General features: G+C 85.1%; 1 protein-coding gene across 1 annotated transcript in view; it reads left to right on the top strand.

Moving 5' to 3' along the window:
• The window catches only part of SDHA (succinate dehydrogenase complex flavoprotein subunit A), a 66,783-nt gene that overhangs the window by 34,839 nt on the left and 12,037 nt on the right, over positions 1 to 19,907 (top strand). Inside the window, 2 exon segments of the mRNA XM_048510400.1 lie at positions 16,625 to 16,773; positions 19,674 to 19,798. Of these exon segments, the coding sequence (XP_048366357.1) occupies positions 16,625 to 16,773; positions 19,674 to 19,798 (274 nt within the window).

The following is a 19,907-nucleotide window of genomic DNA, read 5'->3' as shown; positions in this document are numbered from 1 at the left end:
CCCCCCCCCACCCCCCCCCCCCCCCACCCCCCCCCCCCCCCACCCCCCCCCCCCCCCACCCCCCCCCCCCCCCACCCCCCCCCCCCCCCACCCCCCCCCCCCCCCACCCCCCCCCCCCCCCACCCCCCCCCCCCCCCACCCCCCCCCCCCCCCACCCCCCCCCCCCCCCACCCCCCCCCCCCCCCACCCCCCCCCCCCCCCACCCCCCCCCCCCCCCACCCCCCCCCCCCCCCACCCCCCCCCCCCCCCACCCCCCCCCCCCCCCACCCCCCCCCCCCCCCACCCCCCCCCCCCCCCACCCCCCCCCCCCCCCACCCCCCCCCCCCCCCACCCCCCCCCCCCCCCACCCCCCCCCCCCCCCACCCCCCCCCCCCCCCACCCCCCCCCCCCCCCACCCCCCCCCCCCCCCACCCCCCCCCCCCCCCACCCCCCCCCCCCCCCACCCCCCCCCCCCCCCACCCCCCCCCCCCCCCACCCCCCCCCCCCCCCACCCCCCCCCCCCCCCACCCCCCCCCCCCCCCACCCCCCCCCCCCCCCACCCCCCCCCCCCCCCACCCCCCCCCCCCCCCACCCCCCCCCCCCCCCACCCCCCCCCCCCCCCACCCCCCCCCCCCCCCACCCCCCCCCCCCCCCACCCCCCCCCCCCCCCACCCCCCCCCCCCCCCACCCCCCCCCCCCCCCACCCCCCCCCCCCCCCACCCCCCCCCCCCCCCACCCCCCCCCCCCCCCACCCCCCCCCCCCCCCACCCCCCCCCCCCCCCACCCCCCCCCCCCCCCACCCCCCCCCCCCCCCACCCCCCCCCCCCCCCACCCCCCCCCCCCCCCACCCCCCCCCCCCCCCACCCCCCCCCCCCCCCACCCCCCCCCCCCCCCACCCCCCCCCCCCCCCACCCCCCCCCCCCCCCACCCCCCCCCCCCCCCACCCCCCCCCCCCCCCACCCCCCCCCCCCCCCACCCCCCCCCCCCCCCACCCCCCCCCCCCCCCACCCCCCCCCCCCCCCACCCCCCCCCCCCCCCACCCCCCCCCCCCCCCACCCCCCCCCCCCCCCACCCCCCCCCCCCCCCACCCCCCCCCCCCCCCACCCCCCCCCCCCCCCACCCCCCCCCCCCCCCACCCCCCCCCCCCCCCACCCCCCCCCCCCCCCACCCCCCCCCCCCCCCACCCCCCCCCCCCCCCACCCCCCCCCCCCCCCACCCCCCCCCCCCCCCACCCCCCCCCCCCCCCACCCCCCCCCCCCCCCACCCCCCCCCCCCCCCACCCCCCCCCCCCCCCACCCCCCCCCCCCCCCACCCCCCCCCCCCCCCACCCCCCCCCCCCCCCACCCCCCCCCCCCCCCACCCCCCCCCCCCCCCACCCCCCCCCCCCCCCACCCCCCCCCCCCCCCACCCCCCCCCCCCCCCACCCCCCCCCCCCCCCACCCCCCCCCCCCCCCACCCCCCCCCCCCCCCACCCCCCCCCCCCCCCACCCCCCCCCCCCCCCACCCCCCCCCCCCCCCACCCCCCCCCCCCCCCACCCCCCCCCCCCCCCACCCCCCCCCCCCCCCACCCCCCCCCCCCCCCACCCCCCCCCCCCCCCACCCCCCCCCCCCCCCACCCCCCCCCCCCCCCACCCCCCCCCCCCCCCACCCCCCCCCCCCCCCACCCCCCCCCCCCCCCACCCCCCCCCCCCCCCACCCCCCCCCCCCCCCACCCCCCCCCCCCCCCACCCCCCCCCCCCCCCACCCCCCCCCCCCCCCACCCCCCCCCCCCCCCACCCCCCCCCCCCCCCACCCCCCCCCCCCCCCACCCCCCCCCCCCCCCACCCCCCCCCCCCCCCACCCCCCCCCCCCCCCACCCCCCCCCCCCCCCACCCCCCCCCCCCCCCACCCCCCCCCCCCCCCACCCCCCCCCCCCCCCACCCCCCCCCCCCCCCACCCCCCCCCCCCCCCACCCCCCCCCCCCCCCACCCCCCCCCCCCCCCACCCCCCCCCCCCCCCACCCCCCCCCCCCCCCACCCCCCCCCCCCCCCACCCCCCCCCCCCCCCACCCCCCCCCCCCCCCACCCCCCCCCCCCCCCACCCCCCCCCCCCCCCACCCCCCCCCCCCCCCACCCCCCCCCCCCCCCACCCCCCCCCCCCCCCACCCCCCCCCCCCCCCACCCCCCCCCCCCCCCACCCCCCCCCCCCCCCACCCCCCCCCCCCCCCACCCCCCCCCCCCCCCACCCCCCCCCCCCCCCACCCCCCCCCCCCCCCACCCCCCCCCCCCCCCACCCCCCCCCCCCCCCACCCCCCCCCCCCCCCACCCCCCCCCCCCCCCACCCCCCCCCCCCCCCACCCCCCCCCCCCCCCACCCCCCCCCCCCCCCACCCCCCCCCCCCCCCACCCCCCCCCCCCCCCACCCCCCCCCCCCCCCACCCCCCCCCCCCCCCACCCCCCCCCCCCCCCACCCCCCCCCCCCCCCACCCCCCCCCCCCCCCACCCCCCCCCCCCCCCACCCCCCCCCCCCCCCACCCCCCCCCCCCCCCACCCCCCCCCCCCCCCACCCCCCCCCCCCCCCACCCCCCCCCCCCCCCACCCCCCCCCCCCCCCACCCCCCCCCCCCCCCACCCCCCCCCCCCCCCACCCCCCCCCCCCCCCACCCCCCCCCCCCCCCACCCCCCCCCCCCCCCACCCCCCCCCCCCCCCACCCCCCCCCCCCCCCACCCCCCCCCCCCCCCACCCCCCCCCCCCCCCACCCCCCCCCCCCCCCACCCCCCCCCCCCCCCACCCCCCCCCCCCCCCACCCCCCCCCCCCCCCACCCCCCCCCCCCCCCACCCCCCCCCCCCCCCACCCCCCCCCCCCCCCACCCCCCCCCCCCCCCACCCCCCCCCCCCCCCACCCCCCCCCCCCCCCACCCCCCCCCCCCCCCACCCCCCCCCCCCCCCACCCCCCCCCCCCCCCACCCCCCCCCCCCCCCACCCCCCCCCCCCCCCACCCCCCCCCCCCCCCACCCCCCCCCCCCCCCACCCCCCCCCCCCCCCACCCCCCCCCCCCCCCACCCCCCCCCCCCCCCACCCCCCCCCCCCCCCACCCCCCCCCCCCCCCACCCCCCCCCCCCCCCACCCCCCCCCCCCCCCACCCCCCCCCCCCCCCACCCCCCCCCCCCCCCACCCCCCCCCCCCCCCACCCCCCCCCCCCCCCACCCCCCCCCCCCCCCACCCCCCCCCCCCCCCACCCCCCCCCCCCCCCACCCCCCCCCCCCCCCACCCCCCCCCCCCCCCACCCCCCCCCCCCCCCACCCCCCCCCCCCCCCACCCCCCCCCCCCCCCACCCCCCCCCCCCCCCACCCCCCCCCCCCCCCACCCCCCCCCCCCCCCACCCCCCCCCCCCCCCACCCCCCCCCCCCCCCACCCCCCCCCCCCCCCACCCCCCCCCCCCCCCACCCCCCCCCCCCCCCACCCCCCCCCCCCCCCACCCCCCCCCCCCCCCACCCCCCCCCCCCCCCACCCCCCCCCCCCCCCACCCCCCCCCCCCCCCACCCCCCCCCCCCCCCACCCCCCCCCCCCCCCACCCCCCCCCCCCCCCACCCCCCCCCCCCCCCACCCCCCCCCCCCCCCACCCCCCCCCCCCCCCACCCCCCCCCCCCCCCACCCCCCCCCCCCCCCACCCCCCCCCCCCCCCACCCCCCCCCCCCCCCACCCCCCCCCCCCCCCACCCCCCCCCCCCCCCACCCCCCCCCCCCCCCACCCCCCCCCCCCCCCACCCCCCCCCCCCCCCACCCCCCCCCCCCCCCACCCCCCCCCCCCCCCACCCCCCCCCCCCCCCACCCCCCCCCCCCCCCACCCCCCCCCCCCCCCACCCCCCCCCCCCCCCACCCCCCCCCCCCCCCACCCCCCCCCCCCCCCACCCCCCCCCCCCCCCACCCCCCCCCCCCCCCACCCCCCCCCCCCCCCACCCCCCCCCCCCCCCACCCCCCCCCCCCCCCACCCCCCCCCCCCCCCACCCCCCCCCCCCCCCACCCCCCCCCCCCCCCACCCCCCCCCCCCCCCACCCCCCCCCCCCCCCACCCCCCCCCCCCCCCACCCCCCCCCCCCCCCACCCCCCCCCCCCCCCACCCCCCCCCCCCCCCACCCCCCCCCCCCCCCACCCCCCCCCCCCCCCACCCCCCCCCCCCCCCACCCCCCCCCCCCCCCACCCCCCCCCCCCCCCACCCCCCCCCCCCCCCACCCCCCCCCCCCCCCACCCCCCCCCCCCCCCACCCCCCCCCCCCCCCACCCCCCCCCCCCCCCACCCCCCCCCCCCCCCACCCCCCCCCCCCCCCACCCCCCCCCCCCCCCACCCCCCCCCCCCCCCACCCCCCCCCCCCCCCACCCCCCCCCCCCCCCACCCCCCCCCCCCCCCACCCCCCCCCCCCCCCACCCCCCCCCCCCCCCACCCCCCCCCCCCCCCACCCCCCCCCCCCCCCACCCCCCCCCCCCCCCACCCCCCCCCCCCCCCACCCCCCCCCCCCCCCACCCCCCCCCCCCCCCACCCCCCCCCCCCCCCACCCCCCCCCCCCCCCACCCCCCCCCCCCCCCACCCCCCCCCCCCCCCACCCCCCCCCCCCCCCACCCCCCCCCCCCCCCACCCCCCCCCCCCCCCACCCCCCCCCCCCCCCACCCCCCCCCCCCCCCACCCCCCCCCCCCCCCACCCCCCCCCCCCCCCACCCCCCCCCCCCCCCACCCCCCCCCCCCCCCACCCCCCCCCCCCCCCACCCCCCCCCCCCCCCACCCCCCCCCCCCCCCACCCCCCCCCCCCCCCACCCCCCCCCCCCCCCACCCCCCCCCCCCCCCACCCCCCCCCCCCCCCACCCCCCCCCCCCCCCACCCCCCCCCCCCCCCACCCCCCCCCCCCCCCACCCCCCCCCCCCCCCACCCCCCCCCCCCCCCACCCCCCCCCCCCCCCACCCCCCCCCCCCCCCACCCCCCCCCCCCCCCACCCCCCCCCCCCCCCACCCCCCCCCCCCCCCACCCCCCCCCCCCCCCACCCCCCCCCCCCCCCACCCCCCCCCCCCCCCACCCCCCCCCCCCCCCACCCCCCCCCCCCCCCACCCCCCCCCCCCCCCACCCCCCCCCCCCCCCACCCCCCCCCCCCCCCACCCCCCCCCCCCCCCACCCCCCCCCCCCCCCACCCCCCCCCCCCCCCACCCCCCCCCCCCCCCACCCCCCCCCCCCCCCACCCCCCCCCCCCCCCACCCCCCCCCCCCCCCACCCCCCCCCCCCCCCACCCCCCCCCCCCCCCACCCCCCCCCCCCCCCACCCCCCCCCCCCCCCACCCCCCCCCCCCCCCACCCCCCCCCCCCCCCACCCCCCCCCCCCCCCACCCCCCCCCCCCCCCACCCCCCCCCCCCCCCACCCCCCCCCCCCCCCACCCCCCCCCCCCCCCACCCCCCCCCCCCCCCACCCCCCCCCCCCCCCACCCCCCCCCCCCCCCACCCCCCCCCCCCCCCACCCCCCCCCCCCCCCACCCCCCCCCCCCCCCACCCCCCCCCCCCCCCACCCCCCCCCCCCCCCACCCCCCCCCCCCCCCACCCCCCCCCCCCCCCACCCCCCCCCCCCCCCACCCCCCCCCCCCCCCACCCCCCCCCCCCCCCACCCCCCCCCCCCCCCACCCCCCCCCCCCCCCACCCCCCCCCCCCCCCACCCCCCCCCCCCCCCACCCCCCCCCCCCCCCACCCCCCCCCCCCCCCACCCCCCCCCCCCCCCACCCCCCCCCCCCCCCACCCCCCCCCCCCCCCACCCCCCCCCCCCCCCACCCCCCCCCCCCCCCACCCCCCCCCCCCCCCACCCCCCCCCCCCCCCACCCCCCCCCCCCCCCACCCCCCCCCCCCCCCACCCCCCCCCCCCCCCACCCCCCCCCCCCCCCACCCCCCCCCCCCCCCACCCCCCCCCCCCCCCACCCCCCCCCCCCCCCACCCCCCCCCCCCCCCACCCCCCCCCCCCCCCACCCCCCCCCCCCCCCACCCCCCCCCCCCCCCACCCCCCCCCCCCCCCACCCCCCCCCCCCCCCACCCCCCCCCCCCCCCACCCCCCCCCCCCCCCACCCCCCCCCCCCCCCACCCCCCCCCCCCCCCACCCCCCCCCCCCCCCACCCCCCCCCCCCCCCACCCCCCCCCCCCCCCACCCCCCCCCCCCCCCACCCCCCCCCCCCCCCACCCCCCCCCCCCCCCACCCCCCCCCCCCCCCACCCCCCCCCCCCCCCACCCCCCCCCCCCCCCACCCCCCCCCCCCCCCACCCCCCCCCCCCCCCACCCCCCCCCCCCCCCACCCCCCCCCCCCCCCACCCCCCCCCCCCCCCACCCCCCCCCCCCCCCACCCCCCCCCCCCCCCACCCCCCCCCCCCCCCACCCCCCCCCCCCCCCACCCCCCCCCCCCCCCACCCCCCCCCCCCCCCACCCCCCCCCCCCCCCACCCCCCCCCCCCCCCACCCCCCCCCCCCCCCACCCCCCCCCCCCCCCACCCCCCCCCCCCCCCACCCCCCCCCCCCCCCACCCCCCCCCCCCCCCACCCCCCCCCCCCCCCACCCCCCCCCCCCCCCACCCCCCCCCCCCCCCACCCCCCCCCCCCCCCACCCCCCCCCCCCCCCACCCCCCCCCCCCCCCACCCCCCCCCCCCCCCACCCCCCCCCCCCCCCACCCCCCCCCCCCCCCACCCCCCCCCCCCCCCACCCCCCCCCCCCCCCACCCCCCCCCCCCCCCACCCCCCCCCCCCCCCACCCCCCCCCCCCCCCACCCCCCCCCCCCCCCACCCCCCCCCCCCCCCACCCCCCCCCCCCCCCACCCCCCCCCCCCCCCACCCCCCCCCCCCCCCACCCCCCCCCCCCCCCACCCCCCCCCCCCCCCACCCCCCCCCCCCCCCACCCCCCCCCCCCCCCACCCCCCCCCCCCCCCACCCCCCCCCCCCCCCACCCCCCCCCCCCCCCACCCCCCCCCCCCCCCACCCCCCCCCCCCCCCACCCCCCCCCCCCCCCACCCCCCCCCCCCCCCACCCCCCCCCCCCCCCACCCCCCCCCCCCCCCACCCCCCCCCCCCCCCACCCCCCCCCCCCCCCACCCCCCCCCCCCCCCACCCCCCCCCCCCCCCACCCCCCCCCCCCCCCACCCCCCCCCCCCCCCACCCCCCCCCCCCCCCACCCCCCCCCCCCCCCACCCCCCCCCCCCCCCACCCCCCCCCCCCCCCACCCCCCCCCCCCCCCACCCCCCCCCCCCCCCACCCCCCCCCCCCCCCACCCCCCCCCCCCCCCACCCCCCCCCCCCCCCACCCCCCCCCCCCCCCACCCCCCCCCCCCCCCACCCCCCCCCCCCCCCACCCCCCCCCCCCCCCACCCCCCCCCCCCCCCACCCCCCCCCCCCCCCACCCCCCCCCCCCCCCACCCCCCCCCCCCCCCACCCCCCCCCCCCCCCACCCCCCCCCCCCCCCACCCCCCCCCCCCCCCACCCCCCCCCCCCCCCACCCCCCCCCCCCCCCACCCCCCCCCCCCCCCACCCCCCCCCCCCCCCACCCCCCCCCCCCCCCACCCCCCCCCCCCCCCACCCCCCCCCCCCCCCACCCCCCCCCCCCCCCACCCCCCCCCCCCCCCACCCCCCCCCCCCCCCACCCCCCCCCCCCCCCACCCCCCCCCCCCCCCACCCCCCCCCCCCCCCACCCCCCCCCCCCCCCACCCCCCCCCCCCCCCACCCCCCCCCCCCCCCACCCCCCCCCCCCCCCACCCCCCCCCCCCCCCACCCCCCCCCCCCCCCACCCCCCCCCCCCCCCACCCCCCCCCCCCCCCACCCCCCCCCCCCCCCACCCCCCCCCCCCCCCACCCCCCCCCCCCCCCACCCCCCCCCCCCCCCACCCCCCCCCCCCCCCACCCCCCCCCCCCCCCACCCCCCCCCCCCCCCACCCCCCCCCCCCCCCACCCCCCCCCCCCCCCACCCCCCCCCCCCCCCACCCCCCCCCCCCCCCACCCCCCCCCCCCCCCACCCCCCCCCCCCCCCACCCCCCCCCCCCCCCACCCCCCCCCCCCCCCACCCCCCCCCCCCCCCACCCCCCCCCCCCCCCACCCCCCCCCCCCCCCACCCCCCCCCCCCCCCACCCCCCCCCCCCCCCACCCCCCCCCCCCCCCACCCCCCCCCCCCCCCACCCCCCCCCCCCCCCACCCCCCCCCCCCCCCACCCCCCCCCCCCCCCACCCCCCCCCCCCCCCACCCCCCCCCCCCCCCACCCCCCCCCCCCCCCACCCCCCCCCCCCCCCACCCCCCCCCCCCCCCACCCCCCCCCCCCCCCACCCCCCCCCCCCCCCACCCCCCCCCCCCCCCACCCCCCCCCCCCCCCACCCCCCCCCCCCCCCACCCCCCCCCCCCCCCACCCCCCCCCCCCCCCACCCCCCCCCCCCCCCACCCCCCCCCCCCCCCACCCCCCCCCCCCCCCACCCCCCCCCCCCCCCACCCCCCCCCCCCCCCACCCCCCCCCCCCCCCACCCCCCCCCCCCCCCACCCCCCCCCCCCCCCACCCCCCCCCCCCCCCACCCCCCCCCCCCCCCACCCCCCCCCCCCCCCACCCCCCCCCCCCCCCACCCCCCCCCCCCCCCACCCCCCCCCCCCCCCACCCCCCCCCCCCCCCACCCCCCCCCCCCCCCACCCCCCCCCCCCCCCACCCCCCCCCCCCCCCACCCCCCCCCCCCCCCACCCCCCCCCCCCCCCACCCCCCCCCCCCCCCACCCCCCCCCCCCCCCACCCCCCCCCCCCCCCACCCCCCCCCCCCCCCACCCCCCCCCCCCCCCACCCCCCCCCCCCCCCACCCCCCCCCCCCCCCACCCCCCCCCCCCCCCACCCCCCCCCCCCCCCACCCCCCCCCCCCCCCACCCCCCCCCCCCCCCACCCCCCCCCCCCCCCACCCCCCCCCCCCCCCACCCCCCCCCCCCCCCACCCCCCCCCCCCCCCACCCCCCCCCCCCCCCACCCCCCCCCCCCCCCACCCCCCCCCCCCCCCACCCCCCCCCCCCCCCACCCCCCCCCCCCCCCACCCCCCCCCCCCCCCACCCCCCCCCCCCCCCACCCCCCCCCCCCCCCACCCCCCCCCCCCCCCACCCCCCCCCCCCCCCACCCCCCCCCCCCCCCACCCCCCCCCCCCCCCACCCCCCCCCCCCCCCACCCCCCCCCCCCCCCACCCCCCCCCCCCCCCACCCCCCCCCCCCCCCACCCCCCCCCCCCCCCACCCCCCCCCCCCCCCACCCCCCCCCCCCCCCACCCCCCCCCCCCCCCACCCCCCCCCCCCCCCACCCCCCCCCCCCCCCACCCCCCCCCCCCCCCACCCCCCCCCCCCCCCACCCCCCCCCCCCCCCACCCCCCCCCCCCCCCACCCCCCCCCCCCCCCACCCCCCCCCCCCCCCACCCCCCCCCCCCCCCACCCCCCCCCCCCCCCACCCCCCCCCCCCCCCACCCCCCCCCCCCCCCACCCCCCCCCCCCCCCACCCCCCCCCCCCCCCACCCCCCCCCCCCCCCACCCCCCCCCCCCCCCACCCCCCCCCCCCCCCACCCCCCCCCCCCCCCACCCCCCCCCCCCCCCACCCCCCCCCCCCCCCACCCCCCCCCCCCCCCACCCCCCCCCCCCCCCACCCCCCCCCCCCCCCACCCCCCCCCCCCCCCACCCCCCCCCCCCCCCACCCCCCCCCCCCCCCACCCCCCCCCCCCCCCACCCCCCCCCCCCCCCACCCCCCCCCCCCCCCACCCCCCCCCCCCCCCACCCCCCCCCCCCCCCACCCCCCCCCCCCCCCACCCCCCCCCCCCCCCACCCCCCCCCCCCCCCACCCCCCCCCCCCCCCACCCCCCCCCCCCCCCACCCCCCCCCCCCCCCACCCCCCCCCCCCCCCACCCCCCCCCCCCCCCACCCCCCCCCCCCCCCACCCCCCCCCCCCCCCACCCCCCCCCCCCCCCACCCCCCCCCCCCCCCACCCCCCCCCCCCCCCACCCCCCCCCCCCCCCACCCCCCCCCCCCCCCACCCCCCCCCCCCCCCACCCCCCCCCCCCCCCACCCCCCCCCCCCCCCACCCCCCCCCCCCCCCACCCCCCCCCCCCCCCACCCCCCCCCCCCCCCACCCCCCCCCCCCCCCACCCCCCCCCCCCCCCACCCCCCCCCCCCCCCACCCCCCCCCCCCCCCACCCCCCCCCCCCCCCACCCCCCCCCCCCCCCACCCCCCCCCCCCCCCACCCCCCCCCCCCCCCACCCCCCCCCCCCCCCACCCCCCCCCCCCCCCACCCCCCCCCCCCCCCACCCCCCCCCCCCCCCACCCCCCCCCCCCCCCACCCCCCCCCCCCCCCACCCCCCCCCCCCCCCACCCCCCCCCCCCCCCACCCCCCCCCCCCCCCACCCCCCCCCCCCCCCACCCCCCCCCCCCCCCACCCCCCCCCCCCCCCACCCCCCCCCCCCCCCACCCCCCCCCCCCCCCACCCCCCCCCCCCCCCACCCCCCCCCCCCCCCACCCCCCCCCCCCCCCACCCCCCCCCCCCCCCACCCCCCCCCCCCCCCACCCCCCCCCCCCCCCACCCCCCCCCCCCCCCACCCCCCCCCCCCCCCACCCCCCCCCCCCCCCACCCCCCCCCCCCCCCACCCCCCCCCCCCCCCACCCCCCCCCCCCCCCACCCCCCCCCCCCCCCACCCCCCCCCCCCCCCACCCCCCCCCCCCCCCACCCCCCCCCCCCCCCACCCCCCCCCCCCCCCACCCCCCCCCCCCCCCACCCCCCCCCCCCCCCACCCCCCCCCCCCCCCACCCCCCCCCCCCCCCACCCCCCCCCCCCCCCACCCCCCCCCCCCCCCACCCCCCCCCCCCCCCACCCCCCCCCCCCCCCACCCCCCCCCCCCCCCACCCCCCCCCCCCCCCACCCCCCCCCCCCCCCACCCCCCCCCCCCCCCACCCCCCCCCCCCCCCACCCCCCCCCCCCCCCACCCCCCCCCCCCCCCACCCCCCCCCCCCCCCACCCCCCCCCCCCCCCACCCCCCCCCCCCCCCACCCCCCCCCCCCCCCACCCCCCCCCCCCCCCACCCCCCCCCCCCCCCACCCCCCCCCCCCCCCACCCCCCCCCCCCCCCACCCCCCCCCCCCCCCACCCCCCCCCCCCCCCACCCCCCCCCCCCCCCACCCCCCCCCCCCCCCACCCCCCCCCCCCCCCACCCCCCCCCCCCCCCACCCCCCCCCCCCCCCACCCCCCCCCCCCCCCACCCCCCCCCCCCCCCACCCCCCCCCCCCCCCACCCCCCCCCCCCCCCACCCCCCCCCCCCCCCACCCCCCCCCCCCCCCACCCCCCCCCCCCCCCACCCCCCCCCCCCCCCACCCCCCCCCCCCCCCACCCCCCCCCCCCCCCACCCCCCCCCCCCCCCACCCCCCCCCCCCCCCACCCCCCCCCCCCCCCACCCCCCCCCCCCCCCACCCCCCCCCCCCCCCACCCCCCCCCCCCCCCACCCCCCCCCCCCCCCACCCCCCCCCCCCCCCACCCCCCCCCCCCCCCACCCCCCCCCCCCCCCACCCCCCCCCCCCCCCACCCCCCCCCCCCCCCACCCCCCCCCCCCCCCACCCCCCCCCCCCCCCACCCCCCCCCCCCCCCACCCCCCCCCCCCCCCACCCCCCCCCCCCCCCACCCCCCCCCCCCCCCACCCCCCCCCCCCCCCACCCCCCCCCCCCCCCACCCCCCCCCCCCCCCACCCCCCCCCCCCCCCACCCCCCCCCCCCCCCACCCCCCCCCCCCCCCACCCCCCCCCCCCCCCACCCCCCCCCCCCCCCACCCCCCCCCCCCCCCACCCCCCCCCCCCCCCACCCCCCCCCCCCCCCACCCCCCCCCCCCCCCACCCCCCCCCCCCCCCACCCCCCCCCCCCCCCACCCCCCCCCCCCCCCACCCCCCCCCCCCCCCACCCCCCCCCCCCCCCACCCCCCCCCCCCCCCACCCCCCCCCCCCCCCACCCCCCCCCCCCCCCACCCCCCCCCCCCCCCACCCCCCCCCCCCCCCACCCCCCCCCCCCCCCACCCCCCCCCCCCCCCACCCCCCCCCCCCCCCACCCCCCCCCCCCCCCACCCCCCCCCCCCCCCACCCCCCCCCCCCCCCACCCCCCCCCCCCCCCACCCCCCCCCCCCCCCACCCCCCCCCCCCCCCACCCCCCCCCCCCCCCACCCCCCCCCCCCCCCACCCCCCCCCCCCCCCACCCCCCCCCCCCCCCACCCCCCCCCCCCCCCACCCCCCCCCCCCCCCACCCCCCCCCCCCCCCACCCCCCCCCCCCCCCACCCCCCCCCCCCCCCACCCCCCCCCCCCCCCACCCCCCCCCCCCCCCACCCCCCCCCCCCCCCACCCCCCCCCCCCCCCACCCCCCCCCCCCCCCACCCCCCCCCCCCCCCACCCCCCCCCCCCCCCACCCCCCCCCCCCCCCACCCCCCCCCCCCCCCACCCCCCCCCCCCCCCACCCCCCCCCCCCCCCACCCCCCCCCCCCCCCACCCCCCCCCCCCCCCACCCCCCCCCCCCCCCACCCCCCCCCCCCCCCACCCCCCCCCCCCCCCACCCCCCCCCCCCCCCACCCCCCCCCCCCCCCACCCCCCCCCCCCCCCACCCCCCCCCCCCCCCACCCCCCCCCCCCCCCACCCCCCCCCCCCCCCACCCCCCCCCCCCCCCACCCCCCCCCCCCCCCACCCCCCCCCCCCCCCACCCCCCCCCCCCCCCACCCCCCCCCCCCCCCACCCCCCCCCCCCCCCACCCCCCCCCCCCCCCACCCCCCCCCCCCCCCACCCCCCCCCCCCCCCACCCCCCCCCCCCCCCACCCCCCCCCCCCCCCACCCCCCCCCCCCCCCACCCCCCCCCCCCCCCACCCCCCCCCCCCCCCACCCCCCCCCCCCCCCACCCCCCCCCCCCCCCACCCCCCCCCCCCCCCACCCCCCCCCCCCCCCACCCCCCCCCCCCCCCACCCCCCCCCCCCCCCACCCCCCCCCCCCCCCACCCCCCCCCCCCCCCACCCCCCCCCCCCCCCACCCCCCCCCCCCCCCACCCCCCCCCCCCCCCACCCCCCCCCCCCCCCACCCCCCCCCCCCCCCACCCCCCCCCCCCCCCACCCCCCCCCCCCCCCACCCCCCCCCCCCCCCACCCCCCCCCCCCCCCACCCCCCCCCCCCCCCACCCCCCCCCCCCCCCACCCCCCCCCCCCCCCACCCCCCCCCCCCCCCACCCCCCCCCCCCCCCACCCCCCCCCCCCCCCACCCCCCCCCCCCCCCACCCCCCCCCCCCCCCACCCCCCCCCCCCCCCACCCCCCCCCCCCCCCACCCCCCCCCCCCCCCACCCCCCCCCCCCCCCACCCCCCCCCCCCCCCACCCCCCCCCCCCCCCACCCCCCCCCCCCCCCACCCCCCCCCCCCCCCACCCCCCCCCCCCCCCACCCCCCCCCCCCCCCACCCCCCCCCCCCCCCACCCCCCCCCCCCCCCACCCCCCCCCCCCCCCACCCCCCCCCCCCCCCACCCCCCCCCCCCCCCACCCCCCCCCCCCCCCACCCCCCCCCCCCCCCACCCCCCCCCCCCCCCACCCCCCCCCCCCCCCACCCCCCCCCCCCCCCACCCCCCCCCCCCCCCACCCCCCCCCCCCCCCACCCCCCCCCCCCCCCACCCCCCCCCCCCCCCACCCCCCCCCCCCCCCACCCCCCCCCCCCCCCACCCCCCCCCCCCCCCACCCCCCCCCCCCCCCACCCCCCCCCCCCCCCACCCCCCCCCCCCCCCACCCCCCCCCCCCCCCACCCCCCCCCCCCCCCACCCCCCCCCCCCCCCACCCCCCCCCCCCCCCACCCCCCCCCCCCCCCACCCCCCCCCCCCCCCACCCCCCCCCCCCCCCACCCCCCCCCCCCCCCACCCCCCCCCCCCCCCACCCCCCCCCCCCCCCACCCCCCCCCCCCCCCACCCCCCCCCCCCCCCACCCCCCCCCCCCCCCACCCCCCCCCCCCCCCACCCCCCCCCCCCCCCACCCCCCCCCCCCCCCACCCCCCCCCCCCCCCACCCCCCCCCCCCCCCACCCCCCCCCCCCCCCACCCCCCCCCCCCCCCACCCCCCCCCCCCCCCACCCCCCCCCCCCCCCACCCCCCCCCCCCCCCACCCCCCCCCCCCCCCACCCCCCCCCCCCCCCACCCCCCCCCCCCCCCACCCCCCCCCCCCCCCACCCCCCCCCCCCCCCACCCCCCCCCCCCCCCACCCCCCCCCCCCCCCACCCCCCCCCCCCCCCACCCCCCCCCCCCCCCACCCCCCCCCCCCCCCACCCCCCCCCCCCCCCACCCCCCCCCCCCCCCACCCCCCCCCCCCCCCACCCCCCCCCCCCCCCACCCCCCCCCCCCCCCACCCCCCCCCCCCCCCACCCCCCCCCCCCCCCACCCCCCCCCCCCCCCACCCCCCCCCCCCCCCACCCCCCCCCCCCCCCACCCCCCCCCCCCCCCACCCCCCCCCCCCCCCACCCCCCCCCCCCCCCACCCCCCCCCCCCCCCACCCCCCCCCCCCCCCACCCCCCCCCCCCCCCACCCCCCCCCCCCCCCACCCCCCCCCCCCCCCACCCCCCCCCCCCCCCACCCCCCCCCCCCCCCACCCCCCCCCCCCCCCACCCCCCCCCCCCCCCACCCCCCCCCCCCCCCACCCCCCCCCCCCCCCACCCCCCCCCCCCCCCACCCCCCCCCCCCCCCACCCCCCCCCCCCCCCACCCCCCCCCCCCCCCACCCCCCCCCCCCCCCACCCCCCCCCCCCCCCACCCCCCCCCCCCCCCACCCCCCCCCCCCCCCACCCCCCCCCCCCCCCACCCCCCCCCCCCCCCACCCCCCCCCCCCCCCACCCCCCCCCCCCCCCACCCCCCCCCCCCCCCACCCCCCCCCCCCCCCACCCCCCCCCCCCCCCACCCCCCCCCCCCCCCACCCCCCCCCCCCCCCACCCCCCCCCCCCCCCACCCCCCCCCCCCCCCACCCCCCCCCCCCCCCACCCCCCCCCCCCCCCACCCCCCCCCCCCCCCACCCCCCCCCCCCCCCACCCCCCCCCCCCCCCACCCCCCCCCCCCCCCACCCCCCCCCCCCCCCACCCCCCCCCCCCCCCACCCCCCCCCCCCCCCACCCCCCCCCCCCCCCACCCCCCCCCCCCCCCACCCCCCCCCCCCCCCACCCCCCCCCCCCCCCACCCCCCCCCCCCCCCACCCCCCCCCCCCCCCACCCCCCCCCCCCCCCACCCCCCCCCCCCCCCACCCCCCCCCCCCCCCACCCCCCCCCCCCCCCACCCCCCCCCCCCCCCACCCCCCCCCCCCCCCACCCCCCCCCCCCCCCACCCCCCCCCCCCCCCACCCCCCCCCCCCCCCACCCCCCCCCCCCCCCACCCCCCCCCCCCCCCACCCCCCCCCCCCCCCACCCCCCCCCCCCCCCACCCCCCCCCCCCCCCACCCCCCCCCCCCCCCACCCCCCCCCCCCCCCACCCCCCCCCCCCCCCACCCCCCCCCCCCCCCACCCCCCCCCCCCCCCACCCCCCCCCCCCCCCACCCCCCCCCCCCCCCACCCCCCCCCCCCCCCACCCCCCCCCCCCCCCACCCCCCCCCCCCCCCACCCCCCCCCCCCCCCACCCCCCCCCCCCCCCACCCCCCCCCCCCCCCACCCCCCCCCCCCCCCACCCCCCCCCCCCCCCACCCCCCCCCCCCCCCACCCCCCCCCCCCCCCACCCCCCCCCCCCCCCACCCCCCCCCCCCCCCACCCCCCCCCCCCCCCACCCCCCCCCCCCCCCACCCCCCCCCCCCCCCACCCCCCCCCCCCCCCACCCCCCCCCCCCCCCACCCCCCCCCCCCCCCCCCCCCCCCCCCCCCCCCCCCCCCCCCCCCCCACCCCCCCCCCCCCCCACCCCCCCCCCCCCCCACCCCCCCCCCCCCACCCCCCCCCCCCCACACCACCCCCCCCCCCCCCCCCCCCCCCCCCCCGCCCCCCCCCCCCCCCCCCCCCCCCCCCACCCCCCCACCCCCCCCCCCCCCGCCCCCCCCACCCCCCCCCCCCACCCCCCCCCGCCCCCCCCGCCCCCCCCCCCCCCCACGCCCCCCCGCCCCCCCCCCCCCGCCCCCGCCCCCCCCCCCCCCGCCCCCCCCCCCCCCCCCCCCCCCCAGCCCCCCCCCCCCGGCCCCCCCCCCCCGCCCCCCAGCCCCCCCCCCTTCCCCCCCCCCCCCCACCCCGTCGCCGTCCAGGAGAAGGCCCCTTCAGGGTAAGTCTACCAATGGACCGTTCTTAGTGTTCCCCTCGGTTTTCCCAGAAGTTAGATTATACTAGTTCGTTGATGCCGAGTACATTCCTTTCCGACTGACCCTCTACTTCACTATTTGCCCCGATGTTCGCTGCCCCCCACCCTTCTTCATGTTACATACACCTTTGTGATATCTTGTCACTCACTGCCGTCCATGTGGATATTGTACAAAGTAGAGCCATAGTGGTCACGCTTGCTTGTCTGCCTCCTCTCTTGTGTTGTCTTTGCTTTTGACACTGCAAGATTATTTCAGCTTTGGTTTCAGGGCTGGAGCCTTCAGAGGATGCCGCTGTAGTTTCTTCAACACATGCTCATGGTCTAAGCGTTGTCCTAAAATGGTGATTTATCTCCGTTTACGTGTGGTTTTTGTTTCCCCTCTCTAGTCTCTTAAATACGACACTAGCTACTTTGTGGAATATTTTGCCTTGGATCTCCTTATGGAAAATGGAGCGTGTCACGGCATTATTGCCCTTTGCATAGAAGATGGCACCATACATCGTCTGAGAGCAAAGAACACAGTCATCGCCACTGGGTAAATGATAGCTATTGTGCTGAGGGAACACCTCGTCTTGGCCTTACCCGGCCCTCATACTTGAGGGGAGGAGTGGATGCTATTATTTCTTTCTTCTTTTTTTCTTTTGGATTTATATCCCCCCTTTCTCTCCTGTAGGAGACTCAAAGGGACTTACAATCTCCTTGCCCTACCCCCCTCACAACAAACACCCTGTGAGGTGAATGGGGCTGAGAGAGCTCCGAGAAGCTGTGACTAGCCCAAGGTCACCCAGCTGGCGTGTGTGGGAGTGCACAGGCTAACCTGAATTCCCCAGATAAGCCTCCACAACTCAAGCGGCAGAGCTGGGAATCAAACTCGGTTCCTCCAGATCAGAATGCACCTGCTCTTAGCCACCTGCTCTTAGCCACTGTTCTTAGCCACTACGCCACTGCTGCTCCCATAGTGCTGGCCTTTCTTCCTTAGCACCCTACCTAAACCTGGCACTTCCATAGTGCTGGCCTTTCACATAGTGCTGGCCTTTCTTCCTCTAGGCAAAGCAGGAGAGCAGAGCTCCTTCCCAGCCCTGTTCAGGGTTCTCCTCAATGGGCCCTTAAAACCCACCAGGCTCATTGAGAAGCGTTGTTTCCCCCGAACCCTACTTTGTTATTCTTCAGCGCCACACCATGCAAACCTTCAGCCATTCTTTCCGAGCTTCCTTTTCCTTTTCTCATTCATGTTCAAGGCCAGATTTCCGTGGCAGATACATAGTTCCGGCCTTCTCAGGAACGGTCGTTAGAGAGAACACAAAAATTGCCTCCCGAAGCTTGTGCTTTTCTGCCTTCAGGGCTCGCTGGTTCTTTCCTACAACATCCACCTGCGCCTTTGTGTAAATCTTTTGAGGGAAATGGTGTTTTCTTTGACATGGATAGCCCAGAACAGACCAGTCTCGTCACACCTCAGAAGCTACGCAGGGTTTGTCCTGATTGGTACTTAGTTGGGAGACCACCAAGAAAGTACAGGGTTCTTACGCAGAGGCTGGCTCTGGCAAACCACCTCTGAACATCTCATGCATGCATGCATGCATGCATGCATGCATGCATGCATTCATTCATTCATTCATTCATTCATTCATTCATTCATTCATTCATTCATTAGATTTATAGGCCGCCTCACCCCCGAAGGGCTTGAGGCGGCTCACAATACAGCTGTTCCAATAACAGCACATAAAATACATCACTGAAACTAACCACATTAAAACAAATTTCCATAGCAGCAATTTCTTAAAATTTAAATAGCAAAGTTAAGAGCAAGCAAAATTAAAGACAGGCGCCCGATCAAAAAGGCTGGGAGGGGAGAGGCTGGGCCCAAGATGGAATCAAGGCCCTGCCAAGATGGAAAACTGGCAGCCTCAGTGGGGGACGGTAGATCCGTGGCCGGCCTCACCAAAGGTCCGGTGGAACAGCTCAGTCTTACAGGCCCTGTGGAACTCACCAAGGTCCCGCAGGGCCCGGACAGCTGGAGGGAGACCTGGATGGCTCAGTCTAGGCCAGGGGTCTGCAACCTGTGACTCTCTCAATACTAGAACCAGGGGGCATTCATTGAAAATGCTGGGGGGGAAGAATTAGGACTAATAAAAGGAAACACTTCTTCACACAATGTGTGATTGGTGTTTGGAATATGCTGCCACAGGAGGTGGTGATGGCCACTTACCTGGATGGCTTTAAAAAGGGCCTGGACAGATTTATGGAGGAGAAGTCGATCTATGGCTACCAGTCTTGATCTGCCTTGATCTCATATTGCAAATGCCTTAGCAGACCTGGTGCTCAAGAGCAGCAGCAGCAGAAGGCCATTGCTTTCACATCCTGCATGTGAGCTCCCAAAGGCACCTGGTGGGCCACTGCGAGTAGCAGAGTGCTGGACTAGATGGACTCTGGTCTGATCCAGCAGGCCAGTTCTTATGTTCTCCAGATGTTCATGGACTGCAAATCCCATCAGCCCATGCCAGCATGGCCAATTGGCCATCAGATCTCAGAAACTAAGCAGGGTCAGCTTGGTTAGGACTTGAACAGGAGATCACCAAAGAAGTCCAAGGTTGCTGCAGGGAGGCGGGCAATGGCAAACCACCTCTGGTTACCTCTTACCTTGGAAACTGTACAGGGTCATTGTAAGTCAGGTGCGACCTGACTGCACTTTCTGCAGCCACTTGAGGGGCTTACATGTTCCTGTAAACCTGGAGGGTCCTTCAGAAAATAAAAACAGGACGATACCAGGCAATGTGCCAACCAACCAAAAAAGAGAAAAAGACGCCAGGTGACAGATTTGTTGCCATGTAAAGTCCCTGTGTGTTTTGCTGCATAAGCTTCATTGGGGGAATCTATGAAGACACAATTTTACAGTAAATACAATTAGTGGAAAAACTACACCATTTTTAAAACAAATTATTATAATTAATATTAATTCAAATACAGGATTTTTTAAAAAGCTCATGAGGCATAGTAATCCCCCAATTCTGTAGGGAAAATACCCACTTTCTGAATGTGTCCCCATTGTTTGTGCCTGTTGATCCTCCTGATGTGCAGATTGAACATTAGATATAGAATAGATACTGACAAGGCCATATAACATTCTGCTTTCTAGTAAAAAGATTGTAATTTTTTTTAATGTTATAAATTGGCGATGAGGCGGGGGGGAGAATATTCATGTTGATCCATTGAGGGATATCCTAAAAGCAGCCTTCCAGTTACATAGCCAGTGTGGACATACTGTATACATATAGCCCAGCCTGTATTACGATGCCTGTCTGAGCACCCTTCGAATGGCTGGCTGCATCCTTTTGTTGGAGCTGCTTGCCGCTGGAAGTAGGTTGGGGCAATTGTTTCTCATGTGCTTAATGAGTCGGAAATAGATTGGGCAGTTTTTAATTGTGAATCATCTTCTAGAGGATACGGGCGCACGTACTTCAGCTGCACATCCGCTCATACCTGCACTGGAGACGGCAATGCAATGGTCACGCGGGCTGGCCTTCCCTGCCAGGATCTGGAATTTGTGCAGTTCCATCCCACAGGTAAAAGTTCTCTGTTGGATTGAAGGTAATCAACACAGGTGAAAAGCAGTAGCTCGTTAAGTCTAAACTGAAACCAAGTAGGGCAGGGGTGTCCAACTCTGACGCCCCA

This window comes from Sphaerodactylus townsendi, linkage group LG11 (genome assembly GCF_021028975.2).
Source record: "Sphaerodactylus townsendi isolate TG3544 linkage group LG11, MPM_Stown_v2.3, whole genome shotgun sequence".
Lineage (NCBI taxonomy): Eukaryota > Metazoa > Chordata > Lepidosauria > Squamata > Sphaerodactylidae > Sphaerodactylus > Sphaerodactylus townsendi.
This window is presented reverse-complemented; position numbering and strand designations above follow the sequence as displayed.